Source organism: Pan troglodytes, chromosome 14 (assembly GCF_028858775.2).
Source record: "Pan troglodytes isolate AG18354 chromosome 14, NHGRI_mPanTro3-v2.0_pri, whole genome shotgun sequence".
Taxonomy (NCBI): domain Eukaryota; kingdom Metazoa; phylum Chordata; class Mammalia; order Primates; family Hominidae; genus Pan; species Pan troglodytes.
Window position 1 is genome coordinate 28,680,972 of NC_072412.2, and position 25,714 is coordinate 28,706,685.

Genomic DNA, 25,714 nt, shown 5'->3' on the forward strand with positions numbered 1-25,714 from the left:
TGGGCAGTAGATCTTCTGGTATAGCCGCTGTGAATCACTGCCTTTTACTGTCTGGGAATTAAGGCCCACTTGACTGAATTTGCCTCTAGTGCAAAAATGGATCCTTTCTCAAGGGAGTTGAGGGAGTGAGATAGTAACAATTACCAGGATAGCTACACTCCCCGACAGCCCCTCTGCCCTGCATGCACTCTGCTCCCTCTAACAGGATAGTGTGTGTGCAGGCCAGCACAGGCTGGGGTGGCAACAGGTGAGGGCGTTTTGTTGCCAGAGACCAAGTCCTTCAGCAAATGCCTGACAACTGGCAGCCTCTGAGCTGCTTTACCCCAACAGCTTGGTTGGAAGGAAGACCTCTGTGGCCCCAAAGCCAAATAAATCTGCAGACAGTATCAGAGATCCAAAATGGGGGCTCAAGGGATTCTCTGGTTGAGGCTCAAATTGTTGGAATAAGGATTTTCCCCAAATGGCTACAGGAAAGTGAGACCATAGGACTAAAGTCACGGGCTGTGGGGAAGCACAGCGGGATCTGGAACTCTCCATGGGGCACTTCCAGGCCTGGGTCCCAGGAGAGACCCGCTAGGATTCTTGAGATCACACCATGCACATGGAAGCCATAGAATTTATTAGAATTTGCAGAAGCATGAGATAATGTACCACAAAATAGTTTGATTTTACAACATAAAGTATGGTAGGAAGTGGTCAATGTACACAGTGTTGTTAGCAAAAAGGGGAGGCAGGGCAGTTTCACATTTTTTGAAAGGTGGTGGACGACAACTACACTTGTCCTTAAAGTAAAATAAAAGCAGGAGAGACCCAGCAGAGACCAACCTGATTTGCAGTTAGCATCAGAATCTAAATCTAGTATCACAACTTTAAGAAACTAAAAGAAAACTATTAGAAAAATAGAACATCAAACAAGCAAAAAAAATATACAAATGTACATAATAAAAAACACACAACTCTTAATAATGGCTCCATGTTCAGTAGAAGAAAATATTTACTGGAGAAACCACAGCTATTCAGGTTTGATAATAAACCAACCCTCATTGGTATCATTACCCTTAGTGCTCCTTAAACTCATTGAAGCTGAAAGGCACAACTTAAGCAGGAAACTTATCATCTTAAATATATATTATAACTTCTCAAATGGGAAAATAAGTCCCAAACTTAATAGTCTGTCATCAAGAAACACAAAATCATTTGCCTTGTTAATAAATTAACAGTCTGAATGCATCTTTCCATCCTGCTTCCTGACCCTGCTGGACACACTAATAAATACCCTGAGAAAAATCTTCTCTTTAAGCTTGGCCAAGGTACTCCATCTCCTGTGGGGTTTTCAGCTGGCACTCAGCACATTTGTAGAATGACCCAGGAGGGCTCCATGGCAACTGTGCCCCGAGACTCCAGGCCCAGCCGGGTCCCGATGGCGAGAGCGTTGTGGCTCAGTGAAGCACTGGCACAGAAAGGCTGGACTCGAGGAATCGAGGGGTGAAGATGGAGTCGGCTGACATTTTTTGCCTTAAAAATACATTAGGAGTCATAAGCGTGATGACACATGGAGTGTAGCTTCTTGCACCACTGGATCAACAGTAATCAATTTCATGACTCAGATAAGGTCCCCAGGAGCCTGGCAGAATGTACATCTCCCTCTCCCTTCAGAGCCTTACATATAATCTTCTCATGACGATGGCAAACAGATATATTTTAAATTACACGTAACAATTATACATAGTGTATATCCAGATCCGTCTGCAGGCGAACTCCGCATCAGTTCCACATATAAGCCTCACGTCCCCACCACCCTGCAATTTCCCCGTCCTCGGAACTGTCTCACGAGACCACCAGCGCACAGACACGAACATGCCTCTCACACACCCCAGAACGCAGCTGTGCTGGAGTTGGGCACAAAGGCCCCTCACTCCCTGTCTTCATGGGGTGGGTTCTTGGCTGCCAACAGAACTGTCAGCCTTTATTAAGAAGGAAGGGTCTGTGTAAAAATGGGATGTGTGAATCAGAAGAGGGGCCCTGGCACAGAGCCAGGCAGGCTTGCTTTAACATTGAGTCCTGCGTCGCGCAATGCCCAGGACCTTGCCTGTAAGTCTGGGTGGGGCCCCTATGGGGCATGTCCACGTGCCCCCCACCAGACTCATTGCCCTGTCTCCAGTCTCCACTGTGGGTTGGGCTGGAGGCCACACCACGTGGGACTGCAAACACCAGCCAGTTCACAATGCCTGCTCCGTGGCAGGGGCACGGCAGGGAGGAGCTGGTATCATCAGCGTTTCCACCCATCTGAACAAAGGTGAGCGGGCCATGCACCCTTCCAGCTGTGCACAAGGATGTGCTGAAGGTGCAGGAGGCAGTGCGTCAGGGCCTTGGTGGCTGGGGTAGGTGGAGAAGCCTGCTGCCCCCACCATCCTGCGGTCACCCCTGGACTCGTATTGGATCCTGGCCACTGTGCTAGAGTCAGCACAAGGGACCAGGTGGCTGGCTGCCTGAGAGAGAAAATAAGTCACAGTGGAAAGAGTTTTTGCTGCTGCAAAAACCAAAAGTGGGGGGAGATCTCAGCAATTCTGACAACAGTATACATTTAGCGACTTTTCTGAGACAGCCTGGGGAAAATGCATCTATCACTGTCCTCTTGATTTGGAAAAATAAATCCGATGCACAAAGCCTTAGCCAAGGGGGTGTGAGCAGGGATGATAAGTAGAGTGGGGGGTGTGTAGAGGCCTGGTCTCCTCCGGACGGTGCCCCTCCCAACTGCAGAGCTGCCCTCCTGTAAGCCGGCTCCTGAGCCAGCTGCCAACAAGGCCCCCACTGCCTCCCTGGAGACCCACTTCATCCCCCTCTTCAGCAGAGGTCCTGAGGCAGGGGGGTGGAGATCTGCTGGGTTTGCTGCTTCATGAATTTGGGCCTTCGGAGGTCATGAACACATGCAGGGCAGTCACAGGGTTTGTGGGAGACAGGAAGGGATGTTTACCCATCACAAATGGGTCTTTCCAATGCGGGTATTTATTTGTGGCTGGTGCACAGATAAAAGTAGACACAATACTCCTTGGTGGGTGTGCCTCTAGTAATGTGTAAGTTCTGACTATGTAGGAAAATCCTGGCCAGCGGAACTAAGAATATTCTTGTTTGGGCAAGGGAACTAAGAGATGTGAAACTATCATTTTTTTTCGCTTGTGTGTATTTTTATTTCAGGGAAAGAAATGAGGGATATGATAAGAAAAAGTCTATTAAAATTGTAAGGCTTACTCCAGACACCATTGCTTAAATCACTCCCCTTGCACACAGAGAGAAAACCCCTGGCAAGTGCACAAAAACACTACTCATAAAAGCACGGTGACCAGTGAACTATTATGCAAGGCACCCCCACGTGTCCTTTCCTAACTAGGAAGCCCGTCCTTTAAGGAGGGGGCATGAGTCCCATCCCTGCCCAGCCTAGGCGTGCTTCTGTGTCCAGCTTTAAGGCCTCTGCGTGAGGAAGGCCACACACTCCCAGCTGTCAGCACGCTGTCATGATGAGACTTGGAGCAGGGGAGACGCACCTTCTCAATCTACAAAATGAGCCATGGCGCCCATTAAAATGTCAAATGTCAACTCTAAATAGTCTATTGGGTGCTGTCTTGCACGGAAATTTCAGCCAGAAAGAAAAACTAGAGAAAAGAAAAAAAAGAAAAAAGCAATTCTCTCCCACCACTTCACTTTTCTTGGAGACTGTCTATCCCTCGAATTCTCTTTGCCTATGTAGAAAATAACGGAAAAAAAAATCAAGCAAATAACTACCAGGTCCTAAGACAAGAGACAACCAAAACCCCAACAAAATAAGTTAGTATTTATCAAAATATGTTACAACACCAATCTCCATAAATGTCAATATCACTCTTTGGAAATCGGAGCTCTGGGCTCTTATGATGCTCCCTCTGGAACATTCAAAATGAGATCAGAATAAAGCTCCCAGCAAGGTGAGCAGGCCTGATACGGAGGCCCAGCCCACGGCCATCCACCCGCCCTCCACCGCCGTGTTCACAAATTCTTGCACTTCTTTCCAAGAACCTTCTGGGGGCACAGGGAGGGTACAAGTGCCCTCAATTTATCAGGCTTCTTTCTACCAGATTTGTGTCAAAGGCCAGACTAGGAAGAAATGGAAAGGAAACTAAGTTTTGAAAGCAGCATTTCCATTTCCCCTGGTGTCCAAAATGCCCACGTCCCTCCTCCTCCCCCATCAGCATGGGCCTTCTGTCTCCTGAAGTAGACTCAGTGGAACACTCCACCCACGTTCAGGTTTCCTCTGGCTCCCATCTACAAGGAGTGTGTGTGAAATGGTGCTGGCCGCAGGCCCCGACCCAGGCAAGACAGGTGGGGGTGGCGTGCACTGGAGCTATGGGGGTGGGGAGGATGCTCGGGTCTCTCCCACTTGCAGAGGCGTGGGGTCCGAAGCATCCGGATGACAGATACACAAAAGGGACAGCAATATGCCTAGAAATCACCTCCCCTGCGACCCACGCATCTCAGCTATAGGACAGCCGCAGGGGTGATGACATGGCCATTTCCAAGTTAATGTTATGCCCTAACTTAATCTGGTGGAGTGTCACAATTTCATGGACTGTGGATTGATTTCAATTTCATCATGTCACAGAGAGGCCAGACAGCTTATGTCAGGGCCAGAAACGCATGACCCCGACATGTTCTGACCCCAGACTGAGCTGCCACCAGCCTTGAGAACCTTACAGGAGCCACCAGACTGGCTCCAAAGCATGGGAGGGCAAGACTGAGTGAATGGTGGCGACTCACAGGAAACAGACTTCTGACTTGGCTACCATGGGGCCAGTCCTGCAGATACAGTCTCATGTTCCAGTTACTCAGGACACAGCCAGTCGGGGGAGACGGCAGGAGCAGCAAGAACTGGCCCAGGCCTGGAGGCCGTGAGCTGAAGGTCCCTGGTTTACATACATGTGCACACACATGCATAAGCAAAGCAGGCCCTAATGGGAGTGATCCCTTCTTCCTCATTTGAGTGGAGCCAGCTGCCCTCAGCCCTGGGCAGCTGTCATGGTGTCAGAGCAAAGCCCTGAGAAGCCAAGGGGCAGGCAGGGTCCGGCCCTAATGACCCATCTGAATGCAACCGGAGAAGGACAACAGGCCTGATTTTCCTTTTTAAGTGCACTACTGTCGTTTGGCTCTGGGGTGGGGAGCTGCTGGGGACACACTGTTTTGTGGTACTCATCTGGCTTGATTGCTGGGTGTCTGGGGCTGAGTGGGAAGATGGCTGCGAAAGTTTGGAGTATGCACAATTTCAATCCCAGAACAGTCCCCAGGAGGAAGGCCTGGTTCCCAAGATAAGGAGAGAAGGTGACCTCCGTTCTGCCTGAGGCTGTGGCAGCTCGGGGCTGAGCTGGCAGGGGAGGAACTGCTTTGTTCAGAGAAGTGAGGAGACACAGTGGCCAGCCGCAGCCTAGTGGCCCCGGCCAGGCAGCTGTCTGGAGGTGACCAGGGCCCGGAGAACCGGCTGCAGAGCCGAGGGTGGGCTGGGGCTGCAGGTCAAGTAATTGCACCTTTGGCTGCAGTGAGGGTGTGGATGCAGGTGGTTTCTGTTGCACTGGTGGGGAGGGTGGGGTGCCTCCCGGTCCTCTGGGGGCGTCCCTCGGGGCTGCTGCCACCTCTGGGGGGCGGGGCTGTGCGTCACTTGCACTGGTCCAAGTTGCCGTCAGGAGTCCTTGCTTGGTCGGCATCCAGGGACGCCTCCTCGCTGTGCCACAGGCCATAGCCAAAGTAGATGATGAAGCCTGTGGGCCGACAGCAGAGACGGGCGTGAACAGACCGCCGGTTGCACCACCGCAGGCAGGGCTCAGAGCCCAGGGCCGTCCCACAGCAAACCCTCTCAGGCGGCCTGCCCCTGCCTGGCATGAGCCCGCAGCCAGCGGCCCCTGTGACCTTTCCACATCTGGAGCAGCTGCCACACGAAGGCCACTGTCTGCTTCGACATCTGGCAAAGCCCTACATTCCTCTGGACGGCCTTATGCTGCGGTGTTTCCTGAGCAGACAGAGCAGCTGGGCCAGGGCCACCAGAGGCCATCGGGTCCTTCAGCTTAGCCCCCGATGCCACCTGAGGTCACAAGAGTATCGAGAATGTGCACTATGGAGATGGCGTTTCCCGCAGGTGCTGGAGGTCTCCAGGCTCTCAGCCTGGACAGTCCCACTGCCCATTTTCTCCACATAACTGAGCGTCAGACTGCAGGAGACACTGAGCCCCAGGAATGGACTTCACATAGGAGTCCACAGCCTGTTCCTGCACATAGGACTCCAGGGTGGGTCCAGGACCTATGCTTCTAACCACCTGCCCAGGGACTGTGGCCAGATGGCTCCAGGTAACTGGGGCCACCTTGTGTGGTTGACACAGGAAAACAGGCCTTAAAGCAAGGACTCAGCCACCCACAGCCCAGGAAAGGAGCTCAGGCTCCTGCACACAGGGACTTTGACAGGGATGCTGGGAAGAGGCACCCCTCTGCCTTCACCAGGCCTGGAGGAAGTGGCCACAGTGAGCTGTGAGCAGCTTTTTCTCAGAAAGGCTCTAGGAGACGTCTGTCTAACAGGCTGGACTTTGCAGGGAATGAGGACCCACCCGGCTGCCAGCAGACAGTGGAGGAAAAGCACCCCTCGAGGGCCCTGGGAGATGAGGCAGCAGCCATCTGCCCGTAGCATGCAAACTCAGGGCTGCAAGGCTGTAGGGACATGGTCCTGAGGGGCAATGGCCAGGGCCACTTTCCTGGCTATCAGCACTATGACTCAGACGCTGAGGGGAAGGAAATGAGATCCTCCCCTCCAGCCCCTGGGGTGAGATGCCCAGAGGCGTGGGACTACAGGCTGCACCCACCCCTGGTGATCTATCACATGTGGAAGCTCCCCACCCTAGTGGCATCTCCCATAGGCTCCAAAGCACTCTCCCTCCACAGAGAAGACGCCATCACAGAGGAGCCCATGACATCCACCCTGCCTGGGCCTAGTGCCCGTACCAATCTGGCGCTGGGCAGGCCAGGGGGCCAGGAGGCACAGGCCAGACTTTCCTGTCTGAGGTGAAAATAACTGGTACCTTATCTGCAGCAGACTCATCACCTTGTTCCTGTTAATATCAAGGTCTTGCCCAAAAGAATAAATAGTTTGGACAAGAAGCAATGGAAACAAAAAGTATCTAACAGGGAGGAGAGGACTCACAGCCTACCAGGGATTCAGCATTATCTTCGAGAAAGCTGCTGACTGGATGTGCATCATTCTGTTATGAAATCTGAAACAAGGGAGACCCCCAGGGGAAGCCAGGATCTTGGACGTGCTGGCAGCAGCATCACATACCTATCAGCATCCACACGGCAAACCGGACCCAGGTGCCCTGGTCCAGCTGCATCATGAGATAGACGTTCACGAAGATGCTCAGGATGGGGAGCACTGGCAGGAAGGGAACCTGAAGAGACAGGAGGTGGCCTCAATCCATGGCAGTGGCACCGGTTCCAATAGTTCAGTAAAACTGTCTAGTAAAGGCAGCACAACTGAGAGTGACGAGTGACGGGGACCGTCGGGCGAGCGTGGGGAAGAGAGAGGGAGTGCCCACCCCCACTCCCACACCCCACACACAGCCCGCACCCAAACACACACACAAACACATCCAAGGGTACATCTTAGTAGGTGGGGATTTGATTCTAAGCTCTGAATGGCCAAATGAGCTCCATTCTCATTTTTCTCTGTTGCGATTCTCCTGCTAAAGAAAGGACTAGAAGACGGACCTCCACTTTACCTCTAAGGTCAACAACCTTTTTTATTATTTGTGTAATCTAAAAATGCAGAAGCCTTGCCCGTCTCCAAGGCTTGGAAAACTCATGCATCAACTTGAGCAGACATTTACGAGAAGCATCCCACCACCCCGGAGGGACTGCTCCACTGGGTCTGCTATTATGTATAAACTTAGGGGCAAGTGGCTTCATCAGCAGCACCCTTGATACTGTCTGGGGAAGAGGCAGCACATTTCATAAAACACTGATCACAAGGGACATTTATTTTCCGGAGAATTCAGAAATGGATGCCAAATATCCAGGGACTGGCGAGGTCTCCCTTGGCCTGTGTCATGCAGGAAGGTGTCAGCCTGCCCTTGACTACTCAGGGAAACGTCCAGGGGAGAAGGGCTGCTGCCTCCTTCCAGGGTCTGGTCCTCTCTGTGCCTTCAGGACCCCTGCCCCATCTTACCTGAAGCTGGCTAGCAAAAACCTTCCTCGGGAGCACCCAGGCCCGGCTGAGCCCACGCAGGGCTGGCCAGGCATCAGGAGGGCCAGGGTCTGTGTACCAGGGTTCCTTCCCTAGGCCGAGCTGCTCACCTTAAATGAGAGCTTGGTCTTGCTCTCGGGCTGCCTCCAGATGACGCCCGTGACCACGGCACAGAGGAGGGCAGACCCTGTGAGCAGAAAGACTGCCCACAGCGCCCCTTTGGTGAGAGCCTCCCTTCCAAGCACGGTCACAATGCAGAAGGTGATGATGAGAACAGCTAAGGGGGAAGGAAAAGACAGCAAGCTGCAACTCAACCATTTCCCAATTTCCCACAGGCATCCGCTGGTCTCCCCTAAACTTATGGAGAGAGAGGCTCCATTTCCGAAGGCACAACTACAGTTAACACAGAGTAACTATGTCCCAGTGCAGGAGCAAGACAGACGCTCATCTTCTCTGGCACCTTCCCCCAACTCCAGCTCCACTGCCTAGAAACCATGTAATGCCAACAAGCAAGGCCCCAGGGAAGGGCTAGCTCTTACCTATGAGGCTGGTTGAAATGTTCACAATTAGCCCAGAGATTTTGGAAGGCTCCATGTTTTTGGGTGAGAGTATGGTTTTCAAAGAGAACATCTCTGCCTCTGGTAAAAAGCCCAGCTGGGAATCATTGGTGCTTGCCAATTCATTTTGGTCTGCTGGATCTAACTCGTCAGAAGTACTGGCCATCTGGTATACCAGGTTAGGCTGCTCTGGCTGATACCTGGGAAGATAGGCATTGCGTGACCGCCACATCTGCTTCAAGCAAAATGACGTGCACAACTCAAGTTCTCAATAAGCCTCCAAAGTGAGCTGCCCGGGACACAAGGTATAAAATGGGAAGGATATAGTCAGATGCTGCATTGTAGATAGACGAGGAGAGACCGGGAACACCACCTCCCGCTGTTGCTTCTGGGGAACATCCTCCATGGTCTCTCCTTCGGGGCGACATGACCTCCACCATGAGCAGCCCAGAGGAATACCCTGAGAGGATCTCTCTTGCTCTGAGAAGTGGCAGCAGCGCTCAGATGCTAAAGATACTAGGCCACTTCCCACAAAATTACTGCTGTAGGGAGCAAAAGGGAAGGAGAGAAAGAGGAAGCAGTAATGCCAGGATCCTATTTGGCACAGAGAGCCAGAGAAATATGGCTGCAGGCTAGATGGATTTGAGAAATTCTGTTTGTGTGACTTAATTGGATCAATTTATTTTAAAACTCCAAGTACCTTAGGGTAAATAATTCTATGTGGCTTGTTGGAGGGCCGAGCCTGCAGCGTGATTTCCAAGACACGAGCTACCTGCTAGTGGAGCATCCATTCTGAATGAGGTGCCTTATCTTCCCACCCGAAATGAACAGAGTGCAAATCTTTTCCACCAGCTTTGAAACACAGAGTTCTGTATGAATTATTTTGCATATGATCAATTCTAAGAGGGAGTATAAAGATATTAACCATTTTTGTATGGATTCACTTGTGCAACCCCACTTGGTCAATTAAGAAAGTGGGAGACCTCAGAGAATATTCTAGCATTGGGCCCCTTGGGAGGAATAAGGGGTCCCCAATAGTCTTAGCTGATTCTAAAGAGCTTCTGCTAAGGCTCAGCCCAGGTTTTATGTGAATCAGCTGCTGAACACCTTGGAAATGCAATCAATGGCCTTGCAGGTGGGAATCCCTGAAAAGAAATGAGGAGGCTCTTGAGGGGAGACCAGTGCTGAGCATCTCCATGAGCACAGGTTCTCAGGATGGAAGCTGCACAGGGATGTGCTTTGGGAGTGGGTGCTGAGGCAGGTGAGAACACCGAGACACCAAGCCTAGGCCCAGAGCAGCTTTACTGCGACTGCGAGAGGCTTGCCTGGCCCCCACCAGGCTATAACAAGCCGACTCCACAGTGTCTCTGAACATCAACCTAGGGCACCCCATGCCACATAATGGGATTCATTCCTCCAGCCACAGTGCAACGAAGCTGCAGAAGCATTACGCTGACCTGGGTTTCACAGGCCTTGGGTTTTCCTAACTCCTACCAGGGCAGCCCTCAATCCTCTCTGTCCCAAGAATCTGAACCAAGTTGCAATCAGTCTTCGAACCTTCTGATCCCAGGATCCTGGCCTAATAGTTGGACCGAGAATCTGTCTCTATCCACCCAACATTTAGCCATAAAAATGAGGGCACATGATAGAGGGGGGTGAGGGGCCACCCAACTCTTGCCAAGGACGTCCTCCTAACTGGGCTCTCAACCCAGGTCCTCCCCTCTCCTTGGCAGCTCCCAATGGAGCTATCACCAACCTAAAAGTTTCATTCATCACATAAACCATAGCTGAACTGTGAAAAGGCTACCAGGTGCATCTGCATTTCTGTCATGAGACCCCCAAAAGCCATACATACCGTAAGACCAACACACAGGCAGCCACCAACGAGTAAGCCAGGAGAGTGCCAATGGACATGAGGTCCACCAAGTCCTTCAGGTCAAACAGGAAGGCCATCACAGCTGGGAAGAGACAGACACCAGGATCTGTGGAGGGCCATCTGCATGCAATGACAACCAGGACCACCACTGCCGCCCACCATCCGGGGCAGCGAAGGGGGCTGCTTTTACTCCCACCCCCTCCCTGGCCTTCCCATGGAAAGACACAGCTTAAAGGGAAGTCAAGCTTCCCTTTAAGCTTGTGATTAAATCACAGACACAGTCCTCAACAGACAGTAATCATCATTAACATTTGTATAGAGAATCCCTTCATTCTTGTGATTTTAATGGCAACTTTGTAAGCCATCCCTACATTATAGATGTAAACATTCACAAAGGTTAGGAGACTCATCTAAGGTCACACAGTTCATAAGCATAGGGTGTAAGGATGTGAACTGGGTTCTTATGACTCTGAGTCCTGTGTGTCTTCCTCTAGACCATGCTGATTCACAGACTCATGTGCATCCATCCATCATCCATCCTATCGATCCCTCCATTCTCCATCAATCCATCTGTCCACCTATCTTCCATTCATCCACTCACCATCCATCCATCAATCCATCTCATCCATCTGCCCATCTCCCATCCATCTCATCCATCTATGTATCCATCCAATCCACCCATCCATCCATTCAGCATCTATCCATCTACCCATCTTCCACCCATCCAGCTCCGGTCAGAGTGTGCCCATCACTGGGTTCTAGGTACTCACTATTGAACAGGGCAGACCACAGTCCCCAGCCTTCCTGAGTGTACCCCACCAAGACACAGGCATTAGTGGACAACAGTGCTGGGTGATAAAGAAGGGCAAGTCTGGTGCTCTGGGAGGACTCACAGGACGTCCTAACCCAGGCAGGCGGGCAGGAAAGCAGAGTTCTTCACATGTGAAGTCACTTCACGTGGAAGAAATCTGAAGAGTTGTTCTCAAACAATATAGTATCAGCCCCTTCACTGTGTCCCTTGCCTTTAAAATGAATTAAAACCTGCACCCTTATTTGAACATCTTTTGTGAGCGTTGTGAGAGTATACGTGTCTATTCACGTGGGTGTGTATGTCAAGTACTCATTAAAAAACAACTTGGCTACATCTGCTTTGGGATATTTTCAAAACACATGCAATCAACACAAGCTAAAATATAAACACAAAGCCATTATTTTTCCACAAATATCTCTCAAGCCCCTCTAGATCACTGCAACTAAAACAAATTTAAATGGAGAATAAAACACAAAATTAAAGAGCAATGAGGGAGGGCCTTTTGGATAATCAGAACAGCGCCCAACTGTGCATGCCACAAATGCCGATGTTCCTACTCACGGGAAACTTGAGACTAATTTCTTCCATGTGAGGTGATTTTAGAAAACCAAATACTTATTTACCACTCCCACCAAATGAAAAGGGTAAATCCTGGATTTTGTGAATGGCATGTACTTTACAGTCACTTCAAAGAGCATGATTTGATCTCCCTCTATCAGCAGGGGAAGGAAATTAAGGCCAGTCTTTAATATGATCAAATTCCACGTAAAGCCTGAGAAAACAATGACTATTTCCAAATCCTTAATCCTGTAAATATACTGGTCACATTCTGATGTATAGTGCCTCTCAATCTGACCACTGTGGTCACTCTCAAGAGTATAGAATCACATAAGAAAATGTTTCATAATTTAAAAATAGGTGTGTTTTATCATACAATATTAATCCACAAAACTAAGCACAGTTTGCTAAAGGCATAAATGCTAATAAAACTTAGTGAATAATTCATTCATTTAAGAAGGTCAAGTGCCTTACCAATGGCTATTTGACAAGTCGCTGTGTTAGAAACTGTGACTGATCTCACATGCCCTAATTTGCCAAAAAGACCCACTGCTCTGCTCAGACTCTGGAAGGAGCTTGGCTACTTTGGCATAAAAACAACCCTGGAATCACAAGGCCGCTCCACTGCCCTGGGTGCACATCCTCGCTTCACCTCCCTGGGCCTCCACTTCTACATCTGTACAGTGGGCTGACGTCTGCCTTTTGGGGCTACAAAATGCAATTGCGAAAGGGGCGGGCGTCTACCTCTCGGGGCTATGAAATGCAATCGCGAAAGGAGGAGACACAGACCACAGGTACAGTGTGCACACGAGCTTCCTTTTAGGTTCTCCTTTCCTTCATCTGGGGCCCTGGAACACCTACACGGCTCAGATTAGTCCACTGATTTCATCTATCAAAATGGTCCTCTCGGCGATGACGCTCATCTGACAAGATGAAACTCCACTGGGTCTGCTATTACGTATAAACTTAGGGGCAAGTGGCTTCATCAGCAGCACCCTTGATACTCTCTGGGGAAGAGGCAGCACATTTCATAAAACACTGATCATAAGGGACACTTGTTTTCCAGAGAATTCAGAAATGGACGCCAAATTTCCAGGTACTGGCGAGGTCTCCCTTGGCCTGTGTCATGCAGGAAGGTGTCAGCCTGCCCTTGACTACTCAGGGAAACGTCCAGAAATGGGGAGAAAAGGTTTTCGAATACTGTGTGTTCTAAGCTCCGCCCATTGAGATGAAAACCAGAGTGCAAACTGTTCAAAAATTCTCTCCCATCCTCTGTCAAACGGGCCTCTGCCTTTTGTCAAAAGGTCAGTCAACTTTCAATGAACCAGGCTCCAAGTATAAAAACCAGGAGTTAAAAAGACCAGTTAAGATTACTCACAGACCAGAACAGCGCAAGACGTCTCCCTAGGGAGTAATGACTCCATTGTTAAAACATTTCCATGTGAAATGAGTTCTAGTACTCACCAGCAACGGCACCCGAGGCTAATGTGGCGATTATTGGTGTTTTGGTCCTATCATTGACGTTGGCTAAGAATTTAAATAGCAGTCCATCCTCAGCCATGGCATAGATAACCCGAGGCATGGGAAACATGGAACCTAGAAGACTAGATGGGGAGAGGCAAACCGCGTGAGTGAACCTGGCTCATAAGGGATAAAGGCACCACATCCAGCCATGCTCAGTTTACCACGGAGGAGAGGGAGTCTGAGCTCACCAAGAGCTGCCGTCCCTCGACGCTGGGTGAGGCCTGTGGCTAAAAGACTTGGCATTTAATAAATCAACCCCAGAAAGAGCACACACTGTAAGTAAGGATTAAGGTAAAGAATAGGGAACATCTATCTAACATACACTAGCATGAGACCCAGTACAGTCTTTACAGATGGAAAACCGTATTTATTCCTGCAATTATTTCTAGCTGAATCAAACAGAAAATACAAGCATCTCTGCATTCATGAAGATTTCCCTGTGGTAAATCAATATTTACCAAATAGTTCTGTTTATACAGGCTAAGAGGAAATACCATTGGTGAAAATGTTTCTCATTAAAAGGCACTTATTCCCTTCTTCAAAGTAGCTTCTGCATGACAGCCAAACTGAGGGCCAAAATATGGTGTTCAAACAGGGGGCCTGTTCCTGTGGCCAGATTTAGGGACAGAGAGCCAGTCCCTTGCTAAGCAGATGATGCTGAAAAGCCAGCCTCAGGTTCTTCTCAATAACGCAACTCTTGGGATGATGAATACTGGCAACAAGGGAAAAGCCACATGATCAAGGCTGGGTTGGGTACTGGGTCTATTTCAAGGGTAAAGAATGCTGGCAGCCGATGTGTGTCTCGCATGGCTGTACCTGGCCTGCTATAGCCTAACCCCTGCTGGTGGTTCCACCCCTAGGAGCAGCCACCACAGAAAGGCCTCTCACCTGGCGGAAAGAGCGCAGAGGGAGCCCACGGCCACTGCGTACTTGGCACCTTCCCAGCCCACGTGCTTAAAGGCGTCGGGCAGGGGGCTGTTATTGTCCAGGCAGAAGTAGGGCATCATGAGCGTGAGGGCAGCCGACACCCCAAAGTAGGCGATGAAGCAGATCAAGAGGGACGCCACGATCCCCACGGGGATGGCCTTCTGTGGGTTCTTCACCTCTTCACCTAGAAGCACAAGGGGTCAGCAGAGGAGGGCACACAGCAAGAGGCAGTGTATCTGCCCACATGACACCCAAGGCCTCTCAGTGCCCGGGAACCCACGTGACCCTACGAGAAACCTCCCTCCAGCGCTCAGCCCTGTGGGCACTGGGGCCTCCTGTGCTGCCGGGAGCAGAGGGGTGGTGCTCAGGAAGACACATCAGACAGCCCATGGCCCTGCAACAGTGTTCTCGGCCTGAATGTGGTGATGCAGCCAAGGAAGAGACTTGTTTCCTTTGGCAGAGAAAATCTGGGAGGCTCACTGAAGCCTGGCCTATTCAGTCTGCCAGGATGACAATGTTGTGAATGGCCTCACTCCTCCCGGAAGACGCTCAGATATGAAATCAGGCCACAGCCACACAGCTATGATCCCATTCTAACAGCGGAACCTCAGCCTTATTCAAGATGCAGCTTTCATCAGGTGTTGACACTTGGGGATGTGATAATGGTTTGGGAGTGGGAGGGGTTGGCAGGAAGCTACAAATCTACATGTTGCTCATGTGTGAAAGAGCAGCGACCGGACCGTGTCAGCAAGGAGGGAAATGGCAAGCATTGGCTTGTTTGCCTGGGGTGCAAGAGGACCCGGGACCGCAGTGGCTGGCGGGCATACCTGTGGTGGCGATGCAGTCAAAGCCCACGAAGGCATAGAAGCAAGTCGCTGCCCCCGACAGGACACCAGAGAACCCGAAGGGCATGAATCCACCAACACCGGGCTTCCCTTCTTTTGTGTCACTAGAAAAGAGAGCCGCAAACAAATGTCACGTCACTCGCTGCGCAGTCTGGCGTAAGGAGCTGTGCTCATCTCCTGATACGAGCGGAACCTGGCAGTCAGCCCTCCCTGTTACCACTGCCAGGCCCTGGGCTTCAGATGCTGAGTCCAGCCACTGCATGCTAACTCCGTGTGTGCAGGCCTCCCTGCTGTTTGTGGCCCAGGGTCACAAGGGTGCATAGTATCGCCCCTTCCAGAAGCATCTTCTAAACAATGACTAGGGTAGGGAGACGTGGGGACTACGAGGCAGGGGTCCAACAGGAAATGGGGGAGAAACCAGCCACGCGGCCAGTCCCACACCCTTCTCCCCAGGGCCCCTCGGAGGAAGGATGCAGAGCCGCCAGCCAGTCCTACCCCGGGTCCCATATTTACCAGTAACTCAATCTCAAAACAAACAATTCCAGAGAAACTAAGGCTAAAATAAAAGTATTTGTCAGCAAAGGCATTCCTTAAGTGCCTGTATGCACAAGGTGGAGTCCAGGAGGGCGCAGCTTTTGCCAGGTGTATGGGGCCCGGGCACAGCTGGGCACTGGCCCACGGGAGGGGCTCAGCACATCTTTGCTACACTGATGAACGCAAAAGCAAAATAAGCACAGTTTACAAACTCAGGAGTCCAGAAGAAGCAGGCTGCTTAAACATTCAGAAAACAGTCCCATAAATCTGACACCTGTGCCGAGACACGGTACCCAGGTTCAGTGTGGCGCTATGGCCCCTCCCAGGGTCCTGTCGGGGGTCCTTCAGGCCCTTGTTCCCTGATGTACAAAGCCCTGGCCTGTCTGATCCCCCCACATGCTGTGTTCTGGGGGTGCACCACGCAGTCAGTGCAGGCGGCTTCCCTGGCCACCGTCCCCTGGTCAGGAGGCACATAGCCCCTGCTGGTCACCAAGTAACCCTAAGCTTTCTGCATCCAACCCTCTGCTGCCACCCGAAAAGCAATTGCACTCCTTGTGGTTCAAGAAGGGCAATCCCTACTCCCACACCTTTGCCAGCCCCAGGGCCGCAGGCTTTCTGTCCTGTGCCAGGGTCCCACTGGCTGGCCTGGAGCCCAAGAGGACGCTCACCACCCACCTCTGTTGCCCCCACTCAACCATATTGACAGCCACCCAGCTGCACAGGACAACCTGCCCTAAACCTTGTCAGCATGAAGAGAGGAACCCTATAGGATGCTCCCAATCCTATAAACACTGACATCCCTCAGGTTGGCTGGGCAGCCCATTTGGTGAACTTTGCTTTCAATGGGATTTACTCACTGGCTGATAAAACAGACAGACAGACAGGATGGACCCAAATACTTTCTAATGGGGATTAAGCCTTACTAATTCCTAGAGGATCATCACATCTCTCAGTTACAGAAACTGCCATGAAGATGCTGGAAGTACATGCATGAGAAAGTTCATGTAGATGTGGGGTTTACTGTGGTCCCATAAACAGTAACGAGAGGAAACCCCCAGAAATGTACAAGTGATGGATGGAGGAAAAACTGTGGCCAAACAAAATTTTAGTTTATTGTGTTAGAGTATGACTAAAACTAGCAACCCAAGTTTAAAACCAAGCAGCCCAGGACAGACAAGTCAGCAGGGCCACGGGACAGCAAAGGGCTGGAGTGGAGCTGTGCCCACCTCATCCAAACCCCCTCGCCTCTCAGGCCAGAGGCCCCGCCGGCCACCCACTCCCACCCTGGCAAACGGCTTCGGTTACTCAGTGGCCTATGCTGAAGACAAAGCAGGTGACAACCAAATGGCTCAAGAGGGGGAGGATGAGGCCAAGGGAGGAGGGGAACTCAAGAGTCAAAATGGCTTCTGTGGGCCCCACTTCGGTGCCCTGTGGCGGCCAGGGTGACAGACGGGCAGTGAAAAGCCCCCAGATCCCCACTCAGCTCCTATGACATCAAGAGCTACCAATATGGCCTTGCATTAACATAAATGCATGCCCACTATGGGAGGCTGAGGCGGGAGAATCACCTGAGGCCATAAGTTAGGGACTAGCTTGGGCAACATAGTGAGACCCCATTAGTACAAAAAAAAATTTTTTTTTCTGATTAGCTGGGTGTGGTGGCATGTGACTATAGTCCCAGCTACTTGGGAAACTGAGGCAAGAGGATTGCTTGAGCCCAGGAGTTTGAGGCTGCTTTGAGCCATGATTGTGCCACTGCACCCCAGCCTGCGCAACTGCACCCCAGCCTGTGCAACACAGCAAAATCCTGTCTCTAAAATAATTTTTAAAAATTAAAAAATAAATAAATGAATGCTATCATGGATAGACGAGCTTTAGGCAACCATGAGGCAGAGGCACCTAGAAAGGTCCTGAAACCTCCATTTCAGGGCAAGTGGAAAGTGCAGGGAACTGCATACATGATTAAATCCCAGAAAGAGATGAACTCACAGAAGGGGACTAAGAAGGGCTGGAATGTGTCTTCCTCACACAGACAGGTAAAGCACACACAACAACAAAAGCATGGAGAGAAGGAAGCAAGGGCGATGGGTGAGCGCAAAGCGAGGAGGCAAAACAAAAGGCATCCTCCCCGGCTCCTCAGGACAGTTGCAGAAGAGACTGGATAATCCTCCAGGTTACAGAATGGGGGTGAAGGCACGTGCTGTGCTGCGCCAACTCCAGAGCTGTGTGCAACCGTGAGCATCCGTAAACTTCCCTGCTGACTGTGACCCTGCCACACCTGCTCCTCGTACTGCGCCGCTACACCTGACCTCAGGAGGACCCACAGCCGACTTCAGGAGGACCCACGTGCCGGGACCCTGGGCAACCATAACAATGAACAAGGGCCTGATTAAAAAAAAAAAAAAAATCTGCAGGGCATGCTAGTAAGCAAGAATGCAAGGTGCAGAACAATATATACGGAATGCCGCGTTTTGTGTAAGAAAAAAGAAATAGAATATACATATTTACATTTGCTTGTGCTTACACAGGGAGAAACTGGAAGCTTACACACACACACACAATTAGAAAGTTTACCTGTGGGGGTGGGAGATGAGGTGGATGAAGAAAGGAACGCATTGTAAATCTTTTTTAAAGCGTTATGAACCATGTAGTATTTTACCTACTCAAAAAGTTAAATTCCACCTTTAAGAAAAGATTGGGTGTTACTGATGCCAGTGGCAGAGTATCAACACAAAATAACCACAGAATCCATTCTACAGAGGCGCAAACCAAAACATGTAGAGATATTTACTAATGGTCTCTTTCTATGTAATCAATAATTAACCTTTTACATGTGTGTGGCAGTTGTGTTCACTCATCATCTGGCAACTCACATGTGAAAGAGAGGGGCTGCCAAGAGCCCTCACCCAGCAAATGTCAACCCGAGACAAAGTGAGCTTGAGTCCTGGTCTCAGCTCAGCGCTCCCTGCCCTGCAGCCTTTGACCAGCCCTTCTGTGTTCCACTCAGCTGGTCGCTCAGAAGCAGCAAAGACAATGCCTGGCATAGAAAGGGGTCAGGCCCGAGGGTCTCCCACTGCATCAGTGGTGAACATCCTGCAGCAGGGCTCCGCCACCCTCACACCAGCCACCCTGACATCAACTGTTAGTTGTGCTCAAAAGCCACACTCCCCTGTTCTTCTACGTGGTAATGGAAACTTTAATTATTTCAGCTGGACATATGAGCCTTAAGAATCAGGACTGTGTGTTTCCCAGAGTCACTAGCTGCAAGGAGTAGCCATCTGGCTAAGTTCTGATGGAGGATGTTTGAGCAGAAGTGGTGTCTGCATCTGCTGAGAAATGTCCAGGAGATGAAGTGGGGAGGGAGGGGGCCCTCTGCTGTTCCCTTCTCCATCCTGCTGACTGGAGCTGGAGAAGCCGCCTTCGGCCCTGGGGCGCCTGGCCTGGATTCCTGGCTGGGTGAAGCGACAAGCTGGACTGACCAACCCCAGAGGTTGACCAAAGAGAACCAAAGCCTTATCTTGTTGAAGCCAATGTTATTTTGAGGCTTCCATCCTAACTGGCAGACACCATCCAACAAAACCTTCTCAACAGGCTTCCATGCAGGGTTGATGCTTCACTATTGCTATGTCCACAGAACACTGGATGGGAATGCCAGCGGCAGCCTGAGTCAAAGGCACGAAGAGCCATCCAGACTGCAGGGTAACACTCCTCTTCACAGACCAACAGACAGACTGACCTAGTTCCTGGGGGCCTTCCCAGACGGCTAGGAGACAGCATCCTAAAATCACAAACCCACATGGTCTCACGGCCTCCCATGCAAGCGGAAGCTCCTGCATGTTATATGGATTGGTTGGGCAGTGCCCTACTGTTTCAGAGGAACCAGCAATGTCATGCAAGACTACATGGCTGTTGTCAGAAACACAAAGCTACGGCTGGAAAAAAAAAGAAAGAAAGTTGCTTAGATATTTGAACAACATAATAGAGCATGCCAAGGAGGCTCCAGTCCTGCAGAACTCCACCTCCTAACATGGCCGATCCCCTGCCATCCCCGTGGTCAGGGGGCTGGGCCCTGGCAGTGAGGCCGTCAGATGTAGCTAAGGCGGCCCCACCTGTGATCAGGGATTGGGGCAACAAATGCTGCTTTGTCTGGGGGCCGGTACAGCTAGCTCATCATTACTAGGGTACCAGCATGAGGATGACCAGTGAAAGTAAATACTATTGGCTGGCACAATCTCTTCATAAAAATAATAAAATTAAATCTCGATTGGCAACCAGTTAACAAGAGGTGCCCTATATATTTCATTCCTGACCTATAAATAGCAACCGGTCGAATATGCTCTGAGTTTTCAAAGGCTACACGTTACTTCAACGCATATTTGGAATTGGCTTCACTCCATCCTAAATTAATGGACACCCATAAATTTGGCATAAATATGACTCTGAAATGCTCGGGATGACATATTCAAAGTCCTCAGTTCTCCAAAACAGAGTTTAGGAAAGCAGTTTTATTAGAACTGCTAACCACAAAATATTAGTGTTAGTGAAGTTTCGTGCACCGAATGCCATAGTTTCCTGTTTCCATTCAAGTAGTCACACATCAATGCCTGCCCACTGGTAACAATACTGGGCGACATGGCTGGACACCTGGCCCTGAACCAGTGGCCAACTGGGCATACATGACTGCTAAGATTCCCAATGTGAGATAGTGCTTCTCAGCCTCCCTTGCAGCTCGATGTGGCCCCCAGTGGACTCTTGCCAATGGAATGTCTGTGTGTCTTCTGGTCTGTCCTGAACAGCCCTGAGCACTCTCCTGTACGCTCTCTTTTCCCTTCTGGAAGAGCTGGGTCATGCTCGTGCCTACAGCCAGCTCTGACCAGGCAGATGAAGACAATGTCCTGGGGGAAGATGGAGCAAGACAGAAGATGTCTAGGTCCACAGAGGCCTGTGGCAAAGCTGGCCAGCCAACGCGGACTGCTCATTTCAGGAATGGAAACATCTCTTCTTTAAAGCCACACTCCATTGTGGCAGTTGAAGGGGGTCTCTTTATCATAGCAGTTTCAACCTTCAGTCTTAATGAAGAATCACACACAAAATCCAAGTCCCCATTCTCCATCCTGAGACCTAAAGAATTACATGGAGATCTGACAACAAAGATAAAAAAGATATGACTGTTTGGCTTTTTTTTCCTAGGTTATCTGAGCTTTCAATGAGGGCTGGGCGAGAGACCTGAGATGGCACAGGGTGGAGCTGTCACCTCCAGTTCCGGATGTCTGTGTCAGAGACATGAGGGTGATGGGGCCACTGTCACCAGGGCTTGAGCAGCACAAGTCAGATGTCGGCGAAAGACTATTGTGCTCACATTCTGAGACTTCAGTCATTCTGAAAACCTTCAAAAAAAGTTTCACCTATTTCTCTTCCCTCTACATTATTAATCTAATAGGAAGGTATTCAAAGGTGAAGTGAGGTCACCATGGCACTGCAGAGAAAAATCTTTTCTGAATACAAAATTCCAAAGTTGGCCATCAAACAGAATCTGGGGAAAGAGGGATCATTTAATGAGTCTGACAAGAATCCTGAATGATACACAATTTGGAATTAGGGTGATGATTTTCTTTTCCTCAGTCTTTCTTGTCATACAATAGTCTTTCCATTTCAGGGGAATAAACCTTCACACAAACTTGATACATACAAAATACCCTCAGCTACTTCACTGCAAAACACAAAACAATTAACAAAATATACTCAAATAATGTTTTCTTAAAAGCACATGCCATCCTAGCCAGTTATATCCCCCATACAATCTATGTCATTAAATGTCAACTAAGAAAAATGGTCAGAAGCAGCAACTCACTTGTTCAAACAGAGACGGCCTGATGTGTTCCCAAAATCCTCCTCCGTGAGCTGCCAGTTTTTAACCGATCCTTTCACAAATCCTGACACCATTATGAAGCCCAGGACCAGGACGTTGATACAAGTGAATATTTTGTTGACCATGGCCGACTCTTTCACACCAAGAGTTAAAAGTCCTGAAAAAGTGCATAGACACAAAACTTTGTCTGAGTGTTAACCACAAACTGGGAAGGTCCTTCCTGGATGGGGATAAGAAGGCGACTGAAAAAGAATCCAAGTGCATCGAGCCTCTGCAGACCTCTGTGAGCCTCTGGGAATGGGGTGGATTAATGATCGTTCTGGGGGCAGGGATCAGGGGTCTAAATCACCAAGGTTGTGGGTGCTTCCCAGGCCCTCCTAGGTGACCTCCAGATACGCTTGGGAACTGAGAAGCCCACCCAAGGGGCACCCGAGAACTGCAGAGATCTGGAGCATGAGCCCCTCTCACAGGGAGGGGAAAGCCTGGACCCGCACACCAAGCCGCTCCCTCTCACCAAAAGGATGCGTTGCTGGGAAACAACCTCTAGGAACAATTCCAGGAAGAAAGACTTTGCATAGTTTCCTGGGAGAATGGACATTTTTCAGAAGAGGAAATTATTCTGGTTGACTTTGGGATGTTAGTGATATTAACAATAACAACTAACTATGGTTCTGGAACCACTAACACACATGGTTCTTCATCGGACTCAGTGCATATAAAATAACATCTGAGCTAGGCTAGCTCTAGCTTGCAAACTCACGTTTTTTTTTTTTTTTAAAGAAAACTAAGTAATAAAGATGCCCAGGAACCTCTGACAGCACTGCCTTTGAGGCACATGCCCCAGCACCACCTTAGGGTGAAGAGGTCATTCGGGTACTTCCATAGCTGAACTCTCTGCTGGGCAAGAAAAGTGGCACAGAAGGGGTTGGTACCACTCGAACACAGCCAGGATTTGAGACCACTGCTCTGCCATGGATGCCTCTCATCGTTTTAAAATAAAAATTGGCTAGGTGCGGTCGCTCACACCTGTAATCCCAATACTTTGGGAAGCAGGCAGATCTTTTGAGGTCAGGAGTTCCAGACCAGCCTGGCCAATATGGCAAAACCTTACCTCTACTAAAAATATAAAAGATTAACTGGGTGTGGTGGTGCGTGTCTGTAATCCCAGCTACTGGGGAGGCTGAGGTGTGAGAATCGCTTGAACCCAGGAGGCGGAGGTTGCAGTGAGCCAAGATCGCGCAACTGCACTCCAGCCTGGGTGACAGAACAAGACTCTGTCTCAAATATAAAATAAAATAAAAACTGCTGTACTTTTGAGATTGAATTATAAAGTACAGATGTTAGAAGAGAATTGTGTAATTAATCACAGGGAGAACACCTCAACAAACAACAATATATTGTTTCTTTAGTGTCCCTCCCTCTCAGGTTTATTAAAATGAAATCTCACTAGTGCAGACTTACTTTCTGATGCATGTTTCTGCCAGCTGGACCAGAAATACTGCTGAGACCAGCCTGAGTGAAGTTATTTCAATTATGTGGTGTGTAAAATAAGGCATGTCATTTTAAAAACTCATCCAAGATTTTCTAACCCCAAATGAGAATTTATCTGCATTTCAGCTTCATGTTTATGGAGCCCCACAGAGCAAAACTTGCGTTGCACTGGCCAAGACACGCACAAATGTCACTAGCAAGAAGTTGCCATCAGCTGTGTTCAGGCAGTCTCTGGGATTTTTCAAATTCTGTAACCACAACTCTGTCATGAAACTTATTTACTGAAAGGGTGTTTTGATGGTTGTTAGGTGTAAAAACCATCCAAGTCGTCTTCAGACGCCCCAGGCACACATTAGTGTTCCAGACGGAGCTCATTCCTCCACATTTTCCTGGCTGATGAATGACAGTTTTGCTTTCCAAATGGTCATCCACTGAGTCAAAAGAATTTTTATTCCCAGGACACTCATACAAAAAGCCTGCAGTGCAGACAAAATCTTATTCCACAAACAGCTAGGCTAAACACCTAAGATTCTCTTTTAATGAAATGGCACACAATTCAACAGCTATGAAGCAGGCCGGCCCTATCTGAATCTATAAGAAGCAATGAAGACAGGGACAAATAAAGATGCCTGCATGCAGTACAAAAACAAAACAAAAAGAAATGGGGGTTATGGTTAAAGAGATAAGTAAAGAAAGGAACTTAACAGGAGCCTCTTACCAAACCTTTGTCCATCACTCTGACCTGATCTCTTTTTAAGTGTGGGCTTTACCTGTCAAGATGAGAATTATGATCACTGCGAATATGTCGGGGTTTTCAGCCAGGACGCCGGGGGCGTTCAGAGTCATGTGTGTCCGTGAGAACTCCCCGATGGGTCTGCCTATCAGCTCGTCGAAGGTGGCGCTCCAGGCTCTTGCTACGCTTGAAGTACCTGCCACAAAGCACACACAACAGAGGAGATGTGAGCCACAAAGCACACACAACAGAGGAGATGTGAGGACAACTGTTAGCCAGGTATTTGTAGTGGAGCTCCATGTTGATAACATCATTGCAGGAGTCACCAACGGTGCACTGGAATCTGGCAGCAGCAGCCAGACCACAGTGTATGCTGAGCCAGAAGTGACGGTCAACTAGTGCTAAGTGCGAGAAGGCATCTAGGGCCTACAGAGGAATGCACTTCACAGCCTACCCAATATGCACAGGTGTATTCTATCAAATATATATATCCGAATAAAAAGTTTGCAAAACGAGTGTTACCCTTACCACCTGAGAGGCACTCTGATAATATTTAAAGCTACCTACTTTGTTTCATTAAAAAAAGTAAACATTGATGACAACTCATGAAAAATCGATTTCATAATGCACTCCTGGGGTGCAGCTGGCTGTCTGGAGGAATGCTGCTTAGGAAGCCTCTTTTCTAGGAACCCCTTGGCAGCAGAGATGATGGTGCTTGCACCATAATTCTTCTCTCAGCAAGAAGAGGGGCCTAGGAGGTCCTTGAGGGGGCTGAACCCCATCTGAGGGACAAAGCCACTTCCTCATCTCAGTGTTGGCATCAGCCACCTCTGCCACTTTTTGCCTGAACCTGACTCGGAGGCCACAGCATCCCCAGAGTGCAGGACAGCAGACAGACCCCAGCCCTCCTCGTTCTCGCCTCAGCCTGCACCCTCCAGCGCCGAAGAACACCAATAGGGCAGCACTCAAAATGCCAACAATAGTTGGCTGCTGTCTTTCACTCTCATTCTCTCCTCTCACATAATTCTAAAGAGTGTCAGAATGTGTTTCCATTGGTGTTTCTCAGTAAATGTCACTAAAATTCCAGCATTTTCATAGAGCGTTTTCCTTTATTTTCAAAGCGGGCCTTGTCGGTGACCATGGTCCTAATTATCCACAGCATATTGCCAGAGTGATCTGCAGAGATTCAATTTCACTATTTGGTCTTATGATAAGTAAGTATCTTTCCAACAACTCAGAAGTTTAACCACATTTCTTCCTCCTGAGCAGCCAATCTATTATGAATTCTGTAAAAATGGCCTCACCATCTCCCTGTCACCCCCAAAGCAGCTGGCTTATGGCAAATGTGGCTCCCAAACCCTGTCCTGCTCAGTGAGAGGGGCTACCCCAGCCTTTCTTCCCAGCCTACCCACTCCCAATTTCTGAATTATGCCTTTTAAAAAAATGTTTGCTGGAAAAACTGCCCTTCCCAGCAGCTAAGGCTGAGAATACATTTTTATAATGCATGCAAATGGTTTCACACAAGCAAACGGCACTCTCGCAGAGCTTTACATTTGTTGGTCTAGAAGCTGCAAGCACTTCATGCTTAATGTATATTTTATGCTCAGGTAAACCCTCTGGAAACATAATGGTCCATTTACAATAGCTACATTCCCAGTGAGAGACTTCAGCTTGTGAGAACCATGTGTGGTTGTAAGTTTTGATGTGGCATTGAAAGAAAACATTATGAATTTTATTTTAGAACC

The 25,714-nt window shown here is 49.4% G+C and overlaps 1 protein-coding gene and 1 pseudogene across 3 annotated transcripts in view; both read right to left on the bottom strand.

Moving 5' to 3' along the window:
* Positions 1–602: 602 nt before the first annotated feature.
* LOC104001799 (uncharacterized) lies at positions 603–2,898 on the bottom strand (annotated as a pseudogene).
* Positions 603–25,714, bottom strand: part of SLC7A1 (solute carrier family 7 member 1) — an 86,874-nt gene continuing 61,762 nt past the window's right edge. For all 3 annotated transcript variants that reach the window (XM_009426802.4, XM_016925117.4, XM_016925116.4), the window contains 10 exons: positions 24,007–24,165; positions 21,728–21,902; positions 15,325–15,446; positions 14,459–14,681; positions 13,511–13,650; positions 10,657–10,759; positions 8,784–9,001; positions 8,355–8,521; positions 7,342–7,450; positions 603–5,780 (listed from right to left, as the gene is read on the bottom strand). In XM_009426802.4, the coding sequence (XP_009425077.1) occupies positions 5,677–5,780; positions 7,342–7,450; positions 8,355–8,521; positions 8,784–9,001; positions 10,657–10,759; positions 13,511–13,650; positions 14,459–14,681; positions 15,325–15,446; positions 21,728–21,902; positions 24,007–24,165 (1,520 nt within the window). In that variant the 3' untranslated portion in view covers positions 603–5,676. The remainder of the gene's footprint in view (positions 5,781–7,341; positions 7,451–8,354; positions 8,522–8,783; positions 9,002–10,656; positions 10,760–13,510; positions 13,651–14,458; positions 14,682–15,324; positions 15,447–21,727; positions 21,903–24,006; positions 24,166–25,714) is intronic.